This window comes from Heloderma suspectum, chromosome 3, assembly GCF_057233095.1.
Source record: "Heloderma suspectum isolate Gila_16-S chromosome 3, 16-S_ref, whole genome shotgun sequence".
NCBI classification, from domain to species: domain Eukaryota; kingdom Metazoa; phylum Chordata; class Lepidosauria; order Squamata; family Helodermatidae; genus Heloderma; species Heloderma suspectum.
In genome coordinates, this window is record NC_139460.1 from 248728857 (window position 1) to 248750840 (window position 21984).

At 42.5% G+C, this 21984-nt stretch overlaps 1 protein-coding gene across 2 annotated transcripts in view; it reads left to right on the forward strand.

Annotated features, from left to right (window-relative positions):
- The window catches only part of AFAP1L2 (actin filament associated protein 1 like 2), a 124866-nt gene that overhangs the window by 62242 nt on the left and 40640 nt on the right, over window positions 1-21984 (forward strand). For both annotated transcript variants that reach the window (XR_014789484.1, XM_084846147.1), the window contains exons 2-4: window positions 6211-6339; window positions 7220-7297; window positions 16646-16740. Coding sequence is in view for 1 of the 2 variants with exons in the window: in XM_084846147.1 (XP_084702273.1) it covers window positions 6211-6339; window positions 7220-7297; window positions 16646-16740 (302 nt within the window). In the remaining variant the exon portion in view is untranslated. The remainder of the gene's footprint in view (window positions 1-6210; window positions 6340-7219; window positions 7298-16645; window positions 16741-21984) is intronic.

The window sequence follows — 21984 nt, forward strand, 5'->3', positions numbered from 1 at the left end:
TGTAATAAGGAACCAAGAAGCATGTGATTGTTCATAGTAAGGAGGGCAAAAACAGCCCTTCCTTCATTGAGCCTTCTGAATGTTGTTCAAGGACTTTCCCTCACTCTTTTTTTCCCTTCCCAAGTCCTCCCACCAACTTCTTCCAGTGACGGGGGGCAGGGCGGGGGAATCTAGTCTGTTATTTGTTCAGCAAACTGGAAAGCCTTGTGTGTCTTTTCTGCTGCCTCTTACTTAAAGTTCACAGCTCCTGGTTTTGAGATGACAGCCCATCAATAAGATGATTGTCCAGAATGGCCCATATTGTGCTGATCGGGTTCAGCAGTTGGGCTCTCAGCCCACAAGCAACAAGGCCCATTGTCTCACTTGCTGTCTTTCATATCTTATAGAAAGACACAGCCAAACTTTTCAAATAAAGGTTTTCAGATCCATGCATTAAATTTAACTGAACTATGATTTGAGTTACCGGAACTACTTTCACCATATTTTTGCATAATGAGCAGTATCCAATGCTGCCGTTGCACCAACAAAAATGACCTCTGGTGCAATGGGGAGCTAATGCTTGTTGGCACAACCCTAGGAAACTAGCCCAAATTAAGGCTTCCTTGATCCATCCTGGAAGCTCTAATCAGGGCTTATGCCTGGAGCTAGCAATTGCTAGCTCCCAATTGCACTAACATTTGTGCAACATGCTAGTGCAGTGTGTTTAGCACTGGTGGACTGGCAACCTTGGATACTGCCCAATAAATGCATATTCATTTTTCATTTGTTTTGGACAGTTTCCCCATCATCCTCTTGAGTTTTCATCTTGGGTTGCAAGGACCTTTTATTTTTCCAAGCACCTAAACTGTGGTATTTTGTACCTCAGAAAATGCTATGCTTCACACAGATTCCTTGCTCTTGAGAGCAACAAAGTTTAAAATATTGTGTGGGGCATGCTTTGTAAACTTGGAAAGCCAATTAGGCTGCAACCTTATACCCTTTTACTTGGGAGGATGCTCCATTGAACTCAGTGGGACCTACATCTGAGTAGACGTGCATAGGATTGTGTTGTTAGGGAAAGAAAGGATTTTGGTATGCTTTGTACCAATGTTCTGTGAACAAGTGGTATTATCTTCCTAAATCTGTTCTAGTTTGCTTGTCTTGCGTAGGCTTGCATTGCTTGTGACTCACAAAGCCAGAATACAGCCCATATATTGTGAGGTGCTTGAAAATGGTCCTGTTCTTGCCTGGAGATAGCAAAACCAGGTTTATTAGAGCTCAGAGGATAACCATGAAATATTGGGGGATGGGCAGTATTTAGCTTTGTGAGCCGAATGTTGTCCAAGAGTAGTCTCGGCTACTGACAGTATTTCAGCTGTCATTTCCAATGTTAACATACATTATTTTCCATTTGTTTACATTAGCCCTCTTCTCATTCTCCTCTCCATGCATTCAGTCAAGGGCAGTGGGACTGTGGCTTCAGGCCCCACCTCCCAACTTGCACGCAGCTGTTGGCCTGCCTTAGGCACGCTGAGTGAAATGTAAGAACGAGCCCTAGGCACATGCTTAGGGAACTCTGGTACAACCATAGTTCCTGATTGCACATACAGGTCTACACTTGTATGGTCCATTCTTACATTCCATCCAAAGCATGAGAGTCAGGTTGGGGCTGGCAGACATGATCCTGCTCCCCTCCATACGTTGACCGAACATGTTGAAGAGAAACATGGGGGCTACAGACTGGTTGTAAAATAGGTACAGGAGGCTACGGGCATGGTCTAAAGTAGCCTTCTGTAACCTGAGTCCCTCCAGATCTTTTGGCCTACTACTTCCATCAGCACCAGCCAGTGTGGCAAATGGTCAGGAATGATGGGAGTTGTAGTCTAAAATATCCAGATGAATCCAGGTTGGGGAAGGCTGGTCTAAAGGCACATGATGTAGCAACTTTGGTGAAGCTAAACTACTCGGTGTCTGGTCATTGCCTGGATGGAAGACCACTGGGGAATCCCATACCTGCTGTCATGAATCCCCTGGATACGAGTGTAATAAACTATTATAATTATTTTATTAAAATTATTTAAAAGTGCTACAGAAGTATCTATATTATTTATTCAGAATCACTGTCATGCCAGTTCAGCCATATGTCAGTGTTCCCAAGTTATCTATGTAGATTTCTGCATGATAATCTGATTATATGAACATCAGATTATCCCTTTTTAATTAATCTTTTTCAGTCCATTTGGATACAGGTCATTCTGTGCTTGCTGATAGATTTATGTAGGTAATGCTGCAAACACCAGTCAGCGTTAAGTTTGTTCAAATGTGCTTTAAAATACCAAATCCCCTATTTTGTAGAGCAAAAGAATAAACACACACACACAAACACACATACATATTTGTTGGAAAGGTCAGGTGCTGTTTCTGTTAAAAATGGTAAACTAATAATGGTGATTAATAATGTACGTCATTAAGACCACATCAGTTCACAGGAATAAAATAAGTGGGATCATTCTAATTCAATAGCCACGTGGCCAAGAATTAGAAAATCAGATGAGAAATGGCTGGCCATCCCCCGCCCCCACCAATTATATCCAACTTTTTTACAGGTAAGAAAGTTGAAGCAACCTAGAGATTAAAATAGGGACATTTTCAGTATCACTTGCAAAAGTGGTCTCTGATTTTACTTCTATCAAATTCAGTGTCACCTGGAGCAGACCAAGGAACATGAAGATCCTTCCTCTCTTCCTAGTTGTAGATAACTCACCGTTGCCTTGGTTGATTCTTCACTGCTGTCTTGAGCGAGTGGGCAGCATGGAAGGGTCTGCTCATTAGAATAAGTATGTGTTTTGTTCAATTTGGAAGCTCAGCCTCTTCTAAAAGTCCATCCAGCTGTTTCAGCTGCCACTGTCAACACATCTGTTTCTTTTCCCAGTTAGGGAGAATAGCATTCTCCTGCTGTCATTGCAACCTCCTTTCCCTTTCTGTACAGCAGCCGACCCGTGTAAGCCTCGGAATGCGGCTGGCAGGATGGCTGGGAAGTCCACAGCAAGCCGACAGCACCCACCATTCAATGCCTTGAAGGCTTGCTCAAAATCACCACTGAGTGATCAGCTCGTCTGTTGATTTTCTGGAGTAGACAAACAAAGAATGAAGCTGTGGCTAGAAGTTGGGTGCCTTCTGCCAAGGCAGTGTGGTAGGGAAGTGAATGGTGTCAGCTTAGAAAGTTTGAGATGTTTTGAAGAGCATGGGGGGGGGGGAAGCATGAAAGGAGGGCTACGGCGAAAACTCTGTCCTTAGTATTCAGTGGAGTAGATTTGTGGATGCAGGGAAATTATTATTATTATTATTATTATTATTGCATTTATATCCCGCCTTTTTTCCTCTTGCAAGGAACCCAAGGCAGCTTACATTATCCTCCTCCTCTCCATTTTATCCTCACAACAACAATCCTGTGAGGTAGGTTGGGCTGAAATATAATTGCCCCTTTAAGAGCTGTTCAGATATCTAGCATTTTTAGCTCATAGTTCACGCTCTTCACCCCTTCCCTATACCACCACTCTACCCCCTTCTCCTGGCAGAGACTTCACACTAAAAACAATTTTTAAAAGCCAGTGTGTCATAGTGGCAAAAAAATGTTGACTATGACCGAGGAAACCTGGGTGCAAATCCCTGCTCAGCCATGAAGCTTGCTCAGTGACTTTGGGCCAGTAACTCTTTCTCAGCCTAACCTACCTCACAGGGTTGCTGTGATGATAAAATGGAGTGGGCCATATGCATCCATTTGAACTCCTAGGAGGAAAGGTGGAGCAAAAACATTGTAAACAAATAATATTCACATTGGGCTACCTAGGCAGTTGGGGGTATGGTATGGTTTAGGCAAAAGGATTGATGTACAACCTTGCTTGGTTCTGTGGTCACCTTAGCTTGGTCCTCCCCTTTTGAGTTATAACCCTTTCATCATCTACTTATTATTACATTTTGCACCCATACTGCTCTACACAATGTTACCCACCCTTGGCCTCGTCTAGTCTTTTTTCCCTTCATATCTCAGTGAATTTATCCTTGCCTCCATCTTCTTCTCCTGCCTGTATTGCTTCCTCTGGCCCTGGGTCACATTTTAGATCAAAAGTTCCTCAGGGCAGGGACCTGTCTTTTTTGTCATTTCTCGGTAAAGTACCACTCACATTGACAGCACTAGATGAAAAACTGAGCAACGCTTAAAATGCCCTGCCTGCTGTTGTTTGCTTCCCTTCTAGCACATATCAGGGGCAGGAGCCTGTAACATACTTTTCAGAGGTTGGCAGGTATTCATACTGCTAGGGAAGCTGTGCTGCTTCCTCCGGCCTCCTGCAGTGTGTAGCATTTATAGGAGGAAAGTTACTGACTGACTTTGTATATGTAGACATGAAAATACAAAGACATATATGGCCAAACCTGGCTGACTCCACCCTTCCCACCCATTGATGCTCATATTCTTTGTTTCTTTCTCTTCATGAAAGGTTTTGTTGTTTCCTTTCAATGAAGGCTTCTTTGCAAATGGGCACGCATGCACACTCTACCCCTCTGTAGCTCGTTACAGCAATAATGAGAGAAGTTTACATTTAGAAAAAGAAGACATTCCTCACCCCACCCCCTTGCTCCTTTCCATATTTGAAGCAACTTCAGCAAGTGTGGGATGTGGGTATGATAATGCCCCAGATGTTCTTAGCAGGCATTCTTTTCATGAGGTCTGCATCTTTTCTTATAGCTTTTCTGCATGAGGCTTTTAACCCTCCACTTTACCGAGGGTTCTGCTTCCGGATTCATTGTGGGATTAAGATCAGCTCCTTTACGCATGTTTTTTTTTTTTTTCTGGGGTTTTTCTTTTTCTGCCTTTCAATATGTTCCATTACACAGCCGCTAGGTGGCACTATATATAGCAGAATTGAGGAAATACATCAGGGTTTCATGTTACCATTCACAGAAATACCTGACTTTCCTCATTAGGAAAGAAAATGCTATAATGGTTGCAAAGGACAGGCGAGGCTCTGGAGGATGCGACATCATGTAAAGCACCTGCAAACTACCATGAGTGAGGAATCACAAGCGCACAATAAATGCCTCATGTAGAAAAGCTCTATAAGATAAACACCGCTTTGTTGATCCTGCTTTTGGTTAAAGTATGCAGTCTTTCCAGCTTCACAGATATCTGTTCCAGGCACAGTTGTCCATATGATCCCAACAAATAATGAAACCTTTTGCGTGTTGTCCCTGTGTCAGCATTCAACATAGAAGATGATGAAGACATAGAGAGGATGAAAACTAAATCTAATAACAAAGGACCAGCTGAGGTGTAACATTTGCATAAGGGTTTAAGGAAACATAAATATTATTATAAACTCCAACAAGAGTAAGAACAACAAAGGTTCCTGCCAACTTTGAATTACAGAAATTCCACATTTTATTTCCACAGGGGGAGCCATGTTAGTCTATCATAGCAAAATGTAGCACCTTAAAGACTAACAAATGTATTATATCAAATGTTTTTGTGGACTGTAGTCCACAAAAGCTTATACCATAATAAGTGTTAGTCTTTAAGGTGCCGCAAGACTCTTTGTTGGTTTCACATCTTATGTTTCACATATTTTGTAATAAATATACAATGTTTACCTTTGCCATTTGAAAAGACTCCCTTATGTTGATTGAGATTTTAGTATGCTATAGAGAAAAGCCTGAAATATCTCCTACAAGATTCCTTTTGTCTAGTAACTCTTGGATATAAATTTGGGAAGGGAGTCTCTTTTTTTTGCATGAGATTTAGACTAACCTGAAATCACAAAATGCACTGATAGTAAAAGCATAGATTTTGGTTTAAAATAGATATTTAAATCCAAATTCTATAAAGGCAAAGGGATGCAAAAAATGTTGGGTCATTCAAGGGTTAGTGTGTATCCTTTGTTTGAGAGAGCCAGTTATTTGTAGAGCCAGTGTGGTGTAGTGATTAGGGTATTGGACTGGGACTCTAGTCCCCACTTGGTCATGAAGCTCATTGGGTGACATTGGGTCAGTTACTAACCTACCTCACAAGGTTGTTGTGAGTATGAGATGGTGAGGAGCAGAATCATGTATGCTGCCTTGGGCTCCTTGAAGGAAAGGCAGAATATAAATGTAACAAATAATAACGATAATGATATATTTAACCAATGGCGGAGCATAATAAACATTTGTGAATCTGTTTCTTGTCTACTTCAGCTCTGGAACAACTGCTCACAGAACTTGAAGATTTTCTGAAGATACTAGATAAGGAAAACCTTAGCAGCACAGCTGTAGTGAAAAAGAGCTTTCTTGCTGATCTCCTTCGGCTGTGCACAAAATCAAACGGTAAGCACAGTCATGTCAAGGGGAATTGATTTCAGTAGAACTGATGTCACAGCTCAGGTATACTTCTTTGAGCAGCAGGATGTTAATACCCACACTGACCTCCTTTCCCCATCACATTGGAATCTATGGGGTCCCAAATTGCATGTAAAATCAATTGAGTCCTTTGTTAGCTTAAAGAAAAACTTATTTACTGGGACAAAAATGTTTGTGGACTAGAGTCTGTTTTGTCAGATGCATGAATTGTTATACTCAGTTGGCAAGGGACATGCGTGCATTGTGTGCGCATATGTATGCATGCATGCACATACACACGCACGTACACACACACATACACAGTCAAATTGGTACAGAGCAGGAAATTTGGTAAACAGTGGGGCCAAAAGTCCATGCAATTTGATGTATAAGTAGTGGTTTCTGCCAAATTGCTATGCAGAGCTCAAATGTGTACAAGTTGCGAGCACAGTACAAAGGGCCCTTAATCAAGCTGATGGCATTTGTTCCAGTCAGGTCCCTGTCTATTCATGGAGGTTTCTTGAATCGTGTAAATTGGCAATAGTGATCAGAAGATAAACTCACTAAGGGCTGAGTCACTTTTAAAAAAGCACCCAAGAACAAATTAAGATTCCTTACAAATGCACAGCTTCTCTGTGGTTTAGTCAAGATAACCTTTGTAAGAGCAAAGTAACCCAAGGTGCCACTGACCTGTAAGTCATGAGAATAGGCCTTCTCTGGTAATTCAGGGAAAGGGGGAAACAAAGAAGTTATGGACAAATGGTCTTCCCAGTAACTGATTCCTAACATGTGTGCTTTGCTTTACATGTACTCCATACTGTGTGAATATACACAAAAGAATAAGGACCTTATATTCTTTGCTTTGTAGGTGGGGATGAGGAATACATTTACATGAACAAAGTCACTATCAATAAACAACATGGAGAACCAGAGAAAGCAGACAAAGGTAAGAATTTAAGTCTTTTACTTGCTTGTGAACACATTACTGAGATAAGAGAGGAAAAAGGTACAAAAATATTGAAGATGCTTTCATTTAGGGCTTTTCTACATGAGGCATTTATTGTTCCTACATGAGGCATTCATGGATATTTATGGGTTCTTTAGACAATGGCATAACCCTGCACTTTCACTTTTTTGTCTAAAGAGCATTTCAACGAGCTTTTTAGAGTGGGGAAACTGTGGTATTTAATTGAAAAAGTGAAAGAAAACACTTTTTTCACTTGTGCAATTCCACTATACCACAGTGCTACCTAGAGTTTATGTAGTGGAAAAGCAGGAAGGGAAATGCTCTTTGTGTAGTGCTCGGATCTCAATTCTGTGATGAAACTGAAAGCAGATATAGTGGATTAACAGCCAGTTAAAAGCCTTGTGTAGAAAAGCTCTTACATGTTTGACAACAGTTATTTGTGTAGAACAGTTAATGTAGAACTGAGCTGAAAAATGCAACACATACCCTCTCTCCCTCCCCCTCTCTCTTTAAAACACTTTAATAAATAAATATTAATTAAATTTAAGTGTAGAAAATTCAAAAAAGTATAATAAACTAATCAGAGATTACTGATTACTAATACATCACATGTAGCGTTTTCACAATTACAATGTCCAAGGTTTTTTTTTATTATTCTTGAGCATATGTGGGCAATTTGTGGTCCTCCAGATGTTTTGGCCTACAGCTCCCATGATCCCTTACCACCAATGGCTAGCGCTGATGGGAGTTGTAGGCCAAAACATCTGGAGGGCCACATGTCCCCACCCATAGTCTAGAGTGTCAGTCCAGAACAGCTTCTGAGGTTGTGACACCCTAGGAACACAGGGATCACCATTCACATGAGAGCTAAAGATACCCCATTATATAGAAGTCATACATTTCTTTGTTTGATCACATTTCTTGACAGCTTTGATTCATGAAGCAATATTTGCAATATTGCACAAGAAGGCCATATATTAAATATTCCAGCAACCTGCCTCAGTGAATCTGCTATGGCAAATTATGAATAGCTCACTTTAATAATATCAAATGTTGGTATGGCACCTTTGTGATAGCAGTTTTCAAACTCTGCCATGTATGTTCTCCTGAATATAAGGTACATCTGCATGATGCAAAACAACAGCCCTCATACTTCTTTTAACAGGAAAGCATGGGAGATTGGCACATACAGTACATGTTACACAAAGCGATTGTAGTAAACGAGAACTGGATCACAAGTGAATGAGGAGTGGCATTCTGTAATCAGAAGCTTGCTTCTATGCTTGGATTTTCCTGATGGATGTGCTTCCTCTGCTTGGTTAAAAACAATAACAATGTGTAAAGTGATGTTGCTGTTCAGTCGTTAAGTCGTGTCCGACTCTTCGTGACCCCATGGATCACAGCACGCCAGGCCTCCCTGTCCTCCTCTCTCTCCCGGAGTGTGCTCAGGTTCATATTCATTGCATCGGTGATGCTATCTAGCCATCTCATCCTCTGCCGTCCCCTTCTCCTTTTGCCTTCAATCTTTCCCAGCATCAGGGTCTTTTCCAGTGAGTTTTCTCTTCACATTAAGTGGCCAAAATATTTGAGCTTCAGCTTCAGTATCTGTCCTTCCAATGAGCAGTCAGGGTTGATTTCCTTTAGGATGGACTGATTTGACCTCCTTGCAGTCCAGGGGACTCGTAAGAGTCTTCTTCAGCACCACAGTTCGAAAGTATCAATTCTTCGGCGCTCAGCCTTCCCTATAGTCCAGCTCTCACAGCCATACGTTGCTACTGGGAAAACCATAGCTTTGATTATACAGACCTTTGTCGGCAAGTGATGTCTCTGCTTCTTACTGTGCTGTCTAGGTGTGCCATAGCTTTCCTCCCAAGGAGCAAGCATATTTTAATTTCATGGCTACAGTGATCTTGGAGCCCAAGAAAATAAAATCTGTCACTGCTTCCATTTCTTCCCCTTCTATATGCCAGGAAGTGATGGGGCCAGATGCCATGATCTTCGTTTTTTTAATGTTGAGTTTCAAACCAGCTTTTGCACTCTCCACTTTCACCCTCAACAAGAGGCTCTTTAGATCTTGGCTCAGTCTTCTCCCAAAAGAGGGTCTATGAGCCCCCTGGCAAAGGCGAAGTACAGGCTGAAGGGGCAGGATTGCAGCTTGAGATTGATAGGCATATGGTCAAGGAACACCTAATTACTTTGAATGCGTTCAAATCTCCAGGGCCAGATGAACTGCATCCTAGAGTAATAAAGGAACTGGCAGAAGAACTCTCAGAACCGCTGTCTATTCTCTTTGAGAAATCATGGAGGACAGGGGAAGTGCCAGATTACTGGAGGAGGGCTAATGTCCCTATCTCCAAAAAGGGTAAAAAGGAGGAACCTGGGAACTACAGACCAGTCAGTCTGACATCAATCCCTGGGAAAATTCTGGAGTGGATGACAAAGGAATCCATCTGGAAGCACCTTGAAAACAATGCAGTGATTACTCGAAGCCAACATGGATTTGTCAAAAACAAGTCCTGCCAGATGAATCTGATCTCATTTTTTGATCAAGTAACCTCCCTTGTAGACCGTGGGAATGCTGTAGACATCATATACCTCGACTTCAGCAAAGCTTTCGACAAAGTGCCCCATGATATCCTGATGAGCAAACTAGCTCAAAGTGGGCTAGATGAAACAACGATCCAGTGGATCCACAGTTGGCTACAGAATCGGACTCAAAGAGCGCTTATCAGTGGGACCTTCTCAAACTGGGGAGAGGTAACGAGTGGGGTACCGCAGGGCTCAGTCCTGGGCCCAGTGCTCTTCAACACTTTTATTAATGACTTGGAGGAGGAGGTGCAGGGAATGCTGATCAAATTTGCAGATGACACAAAATTGGGAGGGATAGCTAATACTTTGGAAGACAGAAACAAAATTCAAAGTGATCTGGATAGCTCTGGGCAGAAAACAACAGAATGTCATTTAATAGGGATAAATGCCAAGTTCTGCACCTAGGCAAAAGAAACCAGTTGCAAGATGGGGGATATGTGGCTCAACAACACTACAAGCGAGAAGGATCTTGGAATTGTTGTCGATCACAAGCTGAATATGAGCCAGCAATGTGATGTGGCTGCAAAAAAGGCCAATGCTCTTTTGGGCTGCATTAATAGAAGCATCGCTTCCAAATCCCGGGAAGTACTAGTTCCCCTCTACTCAGCACTGGTTAGGCCTCATCTGGAGTACTGTGTCCAGTTCTGGGCACCACACTTGAAGAAGGATGCAGACAAACTGGAGAGGGTTCAGAGGAGGACAACAAAGATGATCAGGGGACTGGAAACAAAGCCCTATGAAGGGAGACTGAAAGAACTGGGCATGTTTAGCCTTGAGAAGAGAAGACTGAGGGGAGATATGATAGCGCTCTTCAAGTCCTTGAAAGGTTGTCACAGAGAGGAAGGCCAGGATCTCTTCTTGATCATCCCAGAGTGCAGGACACGGAATAATGGGCTCAAGTTACAGGAAGCCAGATTCTGGCTGAACATCAGGAAAAACTTCCTGACTGTTAGAGCAATACGACAGTGGAACCAATTACCGAGGGAGGTGGTGGGCTCTCCCACACTGGAGGCATTCAAGACGAGGCTGGACAGCCATCTGTCAGGGATGCTCTGACTTGGATTCCTGCATTGAGCAGGGGGTTGGACTCGATGGCCTTGTAGGCCCCTTCCAACCCTACTATTCTATGATTCTATCTTCTTCACTTTCTGCCATTAGGGGTGGTATTGTCTGCGTATCTGAGGTTGTTGATAATTCTCCTGGCAATCTTAATTCCAACCTGTGATTCATCCAACCTGGTGTTTCTCATGATGTACTCTGCATATAAGTTAAATAAGCAGGGCGACAATATGCAGCCTTGGCGTACTCCTTTCCCAATTTTGAACCAATCAGTTGTTCCATGTCTGGTTCTTACTGTTGCTTCTTGGCCCTCGTACAGGTTTCTCAGGAGACAGGTAAGGTGGTCTGGTACTCCCATCTCTTTAAGAATTTGCCACAGTTTGTTGTGATCCACACAAAGGCTTTAGCATAGTCAATGAAGCAGAAATAGACATTTTTCTGGACTTCTCTTGCTTTCTCCATGATCCAGAGAATGATGGCGATTTGATCTCTAGTTCCTCTGCCTCTTTGAAACCCAGCTTGTACTTCCGGTAGTTCATACTGCTGAAGCCTAGCTTGTAGGATTTTGAGCATCACCTTGCTGGCATGTGAAATGAGCGCAATTGTGCGGTAGTTTGAATAATCTTTGGCGTTGCCCTTCTTTGGAATTGGAATGTAAACTGACCTTTTCCAGTCTTGTGGCCACTGTTGAGTGTTCCAAATTTGTTGGCATATTGAGTGCAGCACTTTAACAGCATAATCTTTTAGGATTTTAAATAGCTCAGCTGGAATACTCTCATCTCCGCTAGCTTTGTTGTTAGTAATGCTTCCTAAGGCCCACTTGACTTCACTCTCTAGGATGTCCGGCTCCAGTTCAGTGACTGCACTATCATGGCTATCAGGGACATTAAGATTTTTCCTGTATAGTTCTTCTGTGTATTCTTTCCACCTCTTCTTAATCTCATCTGCTTCTGTTAGGTCCCTGCCTTTTTTGTCCTGTATCATGCCTGTCTTTGCACAAAACGTTCCCTTGATATCTCCGATTTTCTTGAAGAGATCTCTAGTCTTTCCCATTCTGTTGGTTTCCTCCATTTCTTTGCATTGTTCATTTAAGAAGGCCTTCTTGTCTCTCCTTGCTATTCTCTGGATCTCTGCATTTAGTTGGATATATCTTCCCCTTTTCGCTTTTCGCTTCCCTTCTTTTGTCAGCTACTTGTAAAGCCTCATCAGACAGCCACTTTGCTTTCTTGGATTTCTTTTTCTTTGGGATGGATTTAGTTGCTGCCTCCTGAACAATGTTACGGACCTCCGTCCATAGTTCCTCAGGCACTCTGTCTATCAGGTCTAATCCCTTAAATCTATTCCTCACCTCCACTGTATATTCATAAGGGATATGATTTAGGTCATACAGAATGGTTTAGTGGTTTTCCCTACATTCTTCAATTTAAGCTGAAATTTTGCAATAAGAAGCTCATGATCTGAGCCACAGTCAGCTCCAGGTCTTGTTTTTACTGACTGTATAGAGCTTCTCCATCTTTGGCTGCAAAGGACATAATCAATCTGATTTCGATATTGACCATCTGGTGATGTCCATGTGTAGAGTTGCCTCTTGTGCTGTTGGGAAAGCGTGTTCTCTTGGCAAAACTCTATTAGTCCTGCTTCATTTTGTACACCAAGGCCATGCTTGCCTGTTATCCCGGTGATTTCTTGACTTCCTACTTTAGCATTCTAATCCCCTATGATGAAGAAGACATCTTTTTTTGGTGTTACTTCTAGAAGGTGTTGTAGGTTTTCATAGAACTGATCAACCTCAACTTCTTCAGCCTCAGTGGTTGGGGCATAGACTTGAATTACTGTGATGTTGAATGGTTTGCCTTGGATTCGTAATGAGATCATTCTATCGTTTTTGAGATTGTACCCCAGTACTGCTTTTCCCACCCTTTTATTGACTATGAGTGCTACTCCATTTCTTCTAAGGGATTCTTGCCCACAGTAGTAGATATAATGGTCACCTGAATTAAATTCGCCCATGCCTGTCCATTTTAGTTTGCTGATTCCCAAGATGTCAATGTTCAATCTTGCCATCTCATGTTTGACCACCTCCAGCTTACCTTGATTCATTGACCTTACATTCCAGGTTCCTAAACAATATTGTTCTTTACAGCATCAGATTTTCTTTTCACTACCAGACACATCCACAGCTGAGTGTCCTTTCGGCTTTGGCCCAGCCGCTTCACTCTTTCTGGCACTACTTGGAAATACCCTCTGCTCTTCCCCAGTAGTATATTGGACACCTTCTGACCTGAGGGGCTCATCTTCCGGCGTCATCTCTTTTAGCCTTGTGATACGTTCCATGGGGTTTTCTTGGCAAGAATACTAGAGTGGGCTGCCATTTCCTTCTCCAGTGGACCACATTTTGTCAGAACTCTCCGCCATGACCTGTTCATCTTGGTGGCCCTGCACAGCATAGCTTATGGCTTCACTGAGTTATGGAAGCCCCTTCGCCACAACAAGGCAGTGATCCATGAAGGGGGTAAAGTGATGTACGATGGGGCAAAAAGCCCCAACTTCAAGTATATGTGTCAGGAGCGCCCTAGCAGCCTCTTTTAGTAGACTCCAATAGCCAACTCAAGACACAGACGAAAAGATTCTTTTCAAGGCTTTAATCCTTTTACAACTTAATGACTCTTTCAGATGCCAATCACCAGCGACTAAGCAATGAACAGCAGAGTAGCCTATGCTCCGGGTTAGGCAGTTGGTCCCTGTTTGAAGGAGAATTACTGGAAGACCCTGAACGTATGGGCTAGGGAGAGACCCTCCCTCTTTCCCTTGGGTCCACGGGACGCGGCTGTTGCTTGCGTGCCAAACGGGCGCTACGCCTCCTTTCGGCGCCCTCCATCGCTCGTCGCCCCCTGCGTCTGCGTCAAGCATCTAGCAAATCCCCCTCTCGCACTTTCTCACTGCCAGGGTCACTATCTATCTCAGGAATGCCAGCAGGAATAATCTCTGCCAGCTGCTGTGCCTGTGAGGGATGAGCTGGCTTCTCTCCCATGGATTGCTGATCCTCCTTAGAATTAGAACTGCTCTGTGGTTCTATCGGTTCAGTTTCCACCCTGACAATATGCTGATGGGATCTGAGCTAGCAGTAACTGACCAAGAAAGAGATCTTGGGGTTTGGGGGGACAGCTGGATGAAAATGTTGACCCAGTGTGCAGCTCCTTTGAAAAAGGCAAATTCCATGTTAGGTATAATTAGGAAAGGAATCGAAAATAAAATTGCCAATATCATACTGCCCTTATACAAATCTATGATGTGACCACACTTAAAATACTGTGTGCAGTTCTGGTTACCACACCTAAAAAAGGATATTGCCGAGTTGGAAAAAGTGCAGGCAATGGCAACTAAAATGATCATGGGGTTCGAGCAACCCCCCCCCTGATGTCAGGGTGGAAACTGAGCCCATAGAATCCCAGAGTAGTTCTGATTCTGAGGAAGAGCAGTCGCTCCTGGGAGAGGAGCGCGCTCCTCTTTCCCAGGGCCAACAGCTGACGGAGATTCCTCCCACCAGCATTCCTAGCTTAGATAGCAGTCCTGGGAGTGACAGAGCGTGGGAAGCAGACTTGATGGACGCGCAACGCCGACGCAGAGAGCAGCGCCAAATGGAGGGCACAGAAAGGAGGCGTAGTGCCTGGTTGGTGCGCAAACAACGGCTGCACCCAGAGGATCCAAGGAAAAAGGGGAGGGACTCTCCCTAGTCCTTACGTTCAGGGGTCTGCCAGTAATTCCCTTTCAAACGGGGACCAACTGTTCCAACGTAAGGCATAGGTACTCTGCTGCTCATATCTAGTTGCTAACAGTAGAGTTGTTAAGTTGTAAAAGAGGAATAAAGCTTTGAAAAGAATCCCTTTGTCTGCGTCTGGACTTGGCTACTGGATTAGACTGAGAGAGGCCTCCAAGGAGTCTTTGACACCTACGAGGAAAGGTTACAACATATGGGACTCTTTTGCTTAAAGAAAAGGTGAGTGAGGAGAGACATACTAGAGGTGCTCAGAATTATGCATGGTGTGGATAGGGAGACATTTTTCTTCCTCTCTCATAATACTAGAACCAGAGGTCATCCCATGAAGTTGATTGGTGAGACATTCAGGACAGATAAAAGGAACTACTACTTCACACAATGCATAGTTAAACTATGAAGTTCTCTACTGCAAGATGAAGTGATGGCCACCAGATGTACAATGATTATTTTTTTATTAGGTCCGGGTATATATCCTCCTCTAACAGATAGCTGCCATGGTAAACTCCGACCATGTTCATTTATCCATTTTAGCTTTTACAGCAGCCCTGCCTGGGTTTGACACACAGACACTTTCAGTTTTGGATTTAAAGATGGAGAAACTTAGGACATAGTGCTTCTACCAGGTGCCACTTAATTAAGATGTGAAGAAACAAATACCAGGAAATCCAAGAAGCCATGGGAAGGGAAGCAGATGTCTAATTTGTTGGGCTAATAACATCACTGTACATTCTGGATTTTGTGTTGCTGCTTCCCCTCTTACACCAGAAATCCATTACAGGATGTAGGAGCAGAGCTGTTATTGTGGCTTCCCAGATACAGTCTGAAAGGGGCTGATGGTTTTAACTTTTATTTTTAAATAGTATAAGTATGGAGCCAAGTTCATGCCAAATTCATCCCAATGCTAAATGTAACATCCTGATGGCTACCAGGCTGTGCAAGTTTAGAATGCTTCTATTTTCAGTGGCTGTTTTGCTTGGGATATTTGTAGGAAGCACAGGACAATTTCAAATGTGGCATTTTTCCTACATGAAGATAATCTTGATGTAGGAAAAAATCATGTGCACCTGTGTACACCATCATATTTGAAGATGGTGGGACTGTTTATGTTGCCTATGATTTCTGAGCTTTTTAAGCCCCTTAGATCCATTCAGAATTTGAAAGGCGGGGTTTACCTTTTGGCTGAAGAAAGCTGCCTTTACAATGGTTATAGCCATGATGTGATACATTTTTAAGCAACAACTGTGTGGTTTAAACAGCTACTGTGTGGTTAGCAGTCATCTGTTTCCACTCAGAGTCAGAACCTGAAGAATGGAAGAGCGTTTTTCTTCCATTCACTGTCAATATAGCCAGAGCCCTCTACCGCCTCTCCTCTCCTCCCTAGATCACTAATATCAGGTGGATTCCAGAATTATAGTGGCAACAAAGCCATACTTTACTTGTAAAGTAGCTGAGAAATCAGATTGGAAGGATTTACCCACCTGCTGAGACTCAGTTGAAGTTCTGTTTGTTCGAATTAGGAAAAGACCGAGTTGCCTGCAAGCTTAATCCACCCTCAGCAACAGTAATGACAGGGTAAATTTGTAGCACTGCTCAGTATAGACCTCAGCCTTGCCTTGTAAGAAGATAGATTATTTTTAAGACATCTTGGTCTTTGCAGTTTTCAGTGTCAAGTAAAAATGGGCCAATAAACCCACAAGTAGAAGGAGAACATGTCCTTAGCTGTACTGGTTTTTTGCCGTATCCTTGGAGGTGGTATCAAATGCCATTTTTGTGGTCTAAAATATGTTCTCTAATTAATGCTAGATTTCTTCCAAAACAAAAGTGCAGCATCTAAGAATGTTACTGAGCATGGTCTATGTAATGGATAGTGTTGCATGTTGTTATTTCTGTTTGGGCCATAGTGCTAGGTCTCAGAGACTTCTTGACCAACGGGGAATTGGAACAGCATTTGTGTCCTCCTCAGAAGAGTTTGCCAGACCTTCCACCTTCAAAAATAGTAAGTCCCTGTTTGTTCCTTTACTTTCTTTGAACTTCTGCTGTATAGCAATAATATAAGCTAAATGGGTGTTCTGTAGAATTTAATGCCCTTCAAAGCAAGCCTGAAAACATTCTCAGTATTTTCACTCACAAATAATACATTAGTAATCATTAAACATTTATAGAGCATGAGTGTTCGAGGAATTGGCAACTGTTTTTATTACCTGTGTGCAATAAATACACACACAGATTTGTTTTTACCTTGCCTCATTTTCAGATATTTCATGCCATCGTTTAATCTTGGACTAGAAATCAGGATCAGACCTTGCTTTGATATCCTGGCTTGTCTGAGATTAAACCACAGTTTCCCAGTTCAGATGTAACAGGAAACTGTGGTTTAACAAACCCTGGAAGTCTTTAATTACTGTGTGAGAAAGAAAGGAGGAGGGGGCAGCTAGGCAAAACCTTGGTCTTGTCTGAACTAGACGCTTGTTTCTTCATTGCAGATGTTATTTGCACAAAATGTACTTTCCAAATGATTTTCTAATAACTGTTTCTGCTATTGATGCTTAGTTGTTATTGTTTTTGATTATGCTATTTGTGACTCAGAGCAGTTACATTCAGTCAACTGAATCATTACACAGCACTTTAAACCTAGCCCTTTCCATCAGGTGATTATTCATTTAAACTTGGCTTCCATTTTGTATGCCCAGTTTTCTGAGGAATATTTCTTCTCCTTTTCCTTTTGAGCACAGTGAGGGTAGATCTTACCATTTAAATATGGGCTTGGGGCTTGGGGATCTCAGCTGTGAGGAACTTTGCGCTTTAAAAATGTAGAAGACTTGGAAGAAAGTGTGTGTGTGTGGTGTGAGAGGAGGTGAGGGCCTCTGGGTGGTCTGCTGAGGAAATGGCTGTGTGAACTACAGTCAAAGGGTGATCTGAGGGATTATTACTGTGAAATTGCGCTCCAGGGATTTTAAAGGGCGGGGGGGTTGTCCCTTCAAGGTTACTGGGAAAAGGAAGCCTGAGAAGAACAGAGCCCTTAAAATGCACTGCACTGTTGTTGTTCTAATGAATTCATTCTATTGCCCAGGGAGGTTTTCCAGCCAATTTATCTGGCCAGTTATATATGACTGTATTTTTTTTAATATGGGAGCCCTATTCTGAGGGAAGGAAGGAGGGAGGGAGGGAGGGAGAGAGAGGTGCCTCCCTTAAGTCCATTTTATCCTGGTTCCGCATTATCTGCATTTTTTAAATTCCACACGAAAGGTCACATTTAAATACACATTGTAAAGCATTTTCTCTCCCAGTATGCATTTCTAAATATATTTTGTCTCGAAATGCACATTTTATAAACCAAGAACTATCCTCCATTTTGTGTGTCCGGGACACATGAAATCTGGTGGATAACTAGGTTCCAGTCTGCACATTAATCCACAAGGTTGGGACAAGGATCAGGAGGTTCATATTGGAATCAGTAAAGGTAGAATACCTCAAGCAGCTGCTCTTCCTGGCAGCCAAGTCTCTGGTTTTGCATGGTGCCCGGCATCCCTGATTTGACCAGCAGTGGGACAAGCAGCTGCTCTTCCCGCCAATGGCTGAGTCCTCCACCCCCCACTGCCCACACCTCTGATGTTATCTCCAATCTGAGATCGGAGATAGCAGCAGGAATTCCCTCTGTAGGGATTCCTCCAGGGTGCTCTGTGGGCCAGATTAGGCCCATGGGCGAGGGGGTCTGCCCTCCTGCCATGACATTTTACCATGTGATACAATGTTGTGTTGTGACTTACCCATCCTCACCACTGCCAGTCAATCGACCAAATATCAAGAGCAGGTGCGGGAAAATAATAAGGTGCTTTCCCCATTACCAGGGATGAGTGAGAGAACGCATCACAGGAATCCCATTCTTGTCAGTGTCCCTGTTCAGGGCTTAACATCTCCTTCTGTGCAAAGTTCAAGTGTCTTTAGGGCAGGGGTGGGCAACCTTTTGGGAGATGTCTGTTGGCAGTGGGTGAAGCCGTAGCCATTGGTGGACAGGGACAGAGCCAAAAATGGGTGGGACACTCCAATTCTGTTTCTTTTTCTTCCACTCCCTTTTCTCTCTCTTTCTGCTGCCCCATTTTCTCTTTCTCTTCCTTCCTGCCTAATGGGCTGCCAGGGAAGGGACAGATTGCTCTTGCCAGAAGTCTGAACTGATTGCATGCAGAAGGCTTTTGAAATTAGGCTGAGTGCCACATGAAATTGGGATGGGAACCACAGGCTGCCCACCTCTGCTTTAGGGTGACAAGACAAAGAGTGTAACTATCTGTGAATTCACTTGTGAATGGTTATCATGTGATGACTGTAACACTGAAAGATATCTTGTGTGTGCAAAACGGGCGTTGTAGATTAAACGCCACAGGCAGAACCTTTGTCATTTCACTTAGAGCTTTTCTACAAGAGACATTAACTGTATGCTCCTGATTCCTTACTCATGGTTGTTTAGATGACATAGTGATCCTCCAGTTTCACTTCTATTTTTTTAAAGCACTTTCCCGTTTGTTTTTGGAGTGGAGAAAATGGGGCATTATTTCTGAAAGGAAAATAACTATTTGTCTATTTGCACTATTCCACTATAGCACATCACCACCTAGAGGTTATGTAACAGAAACACAGGAAAAGAAAAGAATAGAGTTTGGATCTCAATTCTGCAATGAAACCAAAAATAGATTCAGCGATTAACAGCCTCCTGTAGAAAAGCGCTTAACCTGAGTGACTTATTGCATGCTAAGTCATTGCGTGATGAGGTGCCAAGCAATTTACATTCATGCATAAATTAACTGTTAGTCACTACTCACACCTGAAGAATCCATTCTTAGGATTCTCCCTGACATATGAAGAGGAAGGCTAGACTTCTAGCGCCATTCTCCCTGACATCGAGTTTTCGATGAGGTGAGATTTTTGTTTGTTTGAAAGAGCATTCTATGATGTGATACCCCTGTTCTGCAACTTGAAATAACACAGTTGAACAGATTTTATCACCTCAGCTGCTGTTTGTGAGAACTTGACTTCAGTGACCCATAAATGATCAGAGGTAGTCAACAAGGGAGTTTTGGCTGAACTCTACAAATGTTCTTGTTCATTTAGGGCAGGTTCATTACCCCAGGGTAACAAACCTCAAATAGCAGCCATGGATCTTGGGTTGTGTCTGTGTGTATTAAAGTTCTTTCTTGGTCATAAAAACAAAGTCTGGATTTCTTTGTGTGTGGAGGAGGGGATAAGATTTGGCTCTAGTTTCCTGACGCGTGGGCAGAATTTCCTAACACAGACATTGGATTAGCAACAAACCAAGACCCATCCAAAGTAGGACTATTAAGGAGGCATCCATTTTGTTTAGACTTCTGATTTGGAAGCTATTTTCTTTTCTTTATTTTTTCCCCAACTCCTTTCCTTCAGACTGCAAAGCAGCTGGCAAAATTATAGGCAATTTCTGAGAGTGAATGAATTAAGTTCTATGTAAAGTGATAGCTGTGACAGTAAAGCACTGAGATGTTGACTTTCTGGGACAACTAAATAACCTATAGTGTGTGTATATACCATCATACTGGTATTGCATATTTGTATAAAATACGAAATGTTTAAAAAGCACCAATACCTAGAGAAATTGAAACCCAAAACAAAGTAACCTAAATTAATAGTCATGTTTATTTTATGATGCCAGATAGTTAAGAGGTTAAGTTCATAATCAAACAGGAAAGCTTAATCCCCGCAATAGTAAGAAAATAATACCACGGTTCTGCAAGAAAATAATAAATGGAGTTTGAAGTCACTGAAGGATGAAACTACCCATCTGGTTTCTATTGTTAGTGGGAAACAATATATAGTAGCCAGTTTCTTTTTCCCCTATTAGAAACTTGTTTTACCGCATAGGAAGATATGGCGATTTGTTTCATGACCATAGACAGAGATAGTTGCCAAATGCGTTTATGGCTTTAAACTTTCTTGAAAGTATTATAATCCCCGGCTCCAATGCCAGCTAGCAATAGAAGTAAATCAGAGACATGTTCCCCGCCAGGCCGCCACTGAAAAAGTGGTTTAATGCTGCAGTTTGGTTTTTAAGCACTTAAATATTTAACAGGTTCTTATATACTATATCCATAAGTGCCATAAGAGCTGACATCAGTGCTTTGCACCGTTGTGTATTACTTTCCATCTAACCATTTTGCAAAGGTGAGTAAATATTTTGCCAAGGGACCAATTGAGAGCAGTTACTTGAGAAAATTGTGGTTATATCAAATCGAACATCTGCCACTCTATACTCACAATTAGCTAGCATCAATATATACCCGTACCTTTTGACAATTCCAGTGAGGGATTGCCCGGAGGTTCTTGCAAAGGTAATATTGATCTGGCTCATCTTTGAAGTGGTTGTGTAAGATGAAACATCAGCAATAAATAAGATTCATTTGCTGAGATTCATTTTTCAGTGGTTTAAATAATTTAAGATTTAACATCTTTAAAGCTAGACTAACACTGGTGGAACCAACTCAATTTCAAAAGCATCAGATGTTCTTGAAGTTGGGCTGCAGATACATTTATTTTTATTTATTTTATTTATTTACATCATTTGTATACCACTCCCCATTCAAACAGATTCTGGAGCAGTGAACACAAGAAGTACAATAGTAAAAAAGATAAAATATTAAAACAGTATATTAAAATGATTATAGATCATAGAAGGAGATCATAGAATCATAGGGTTGGAAGGGTCCTACAAGACCATCAAGTCCAACCCCCTACTCAATGCAGGAAGCCTGATCCGCAGGTGGTCTCCCATCCAAGTACTAACCAGGGCTGACCCTGCTTAGCTTCTGAGATCAGACAAGATTAGGCACATCCAGCCCTTTGCTCAGTCTAATAACAGAATGCCAATAAAAAACGTGGCTGGTCATTTAAGATAGAAATGGAACAGAACTGTTTTCAGGAGGCGCCAGAAGCAACACAGTGTTGGCTCCTCTCTGACCTCCAGGGTCAGGGAGTTCCAAAGAAAGGGGGCCGCCACACTGAAGGCTCTTCTCCTAGTGGACTTCAGTCAGGCCATAGGTCCATGTAAACTGGATCTCTGTCAGTGCAAAGAGCTGATATAAAGCTCGTCCATCTCAGGTTATGGAGTCATTATGGGATAGAAAAAGGATGCGCTGCTTGAGATTGTTGAGGAATAGGGATGGGTGGATTACTTACCCTGTTCTGGGTGGGGGCGTCCGTTGGGGGGGGAGGCAATCTG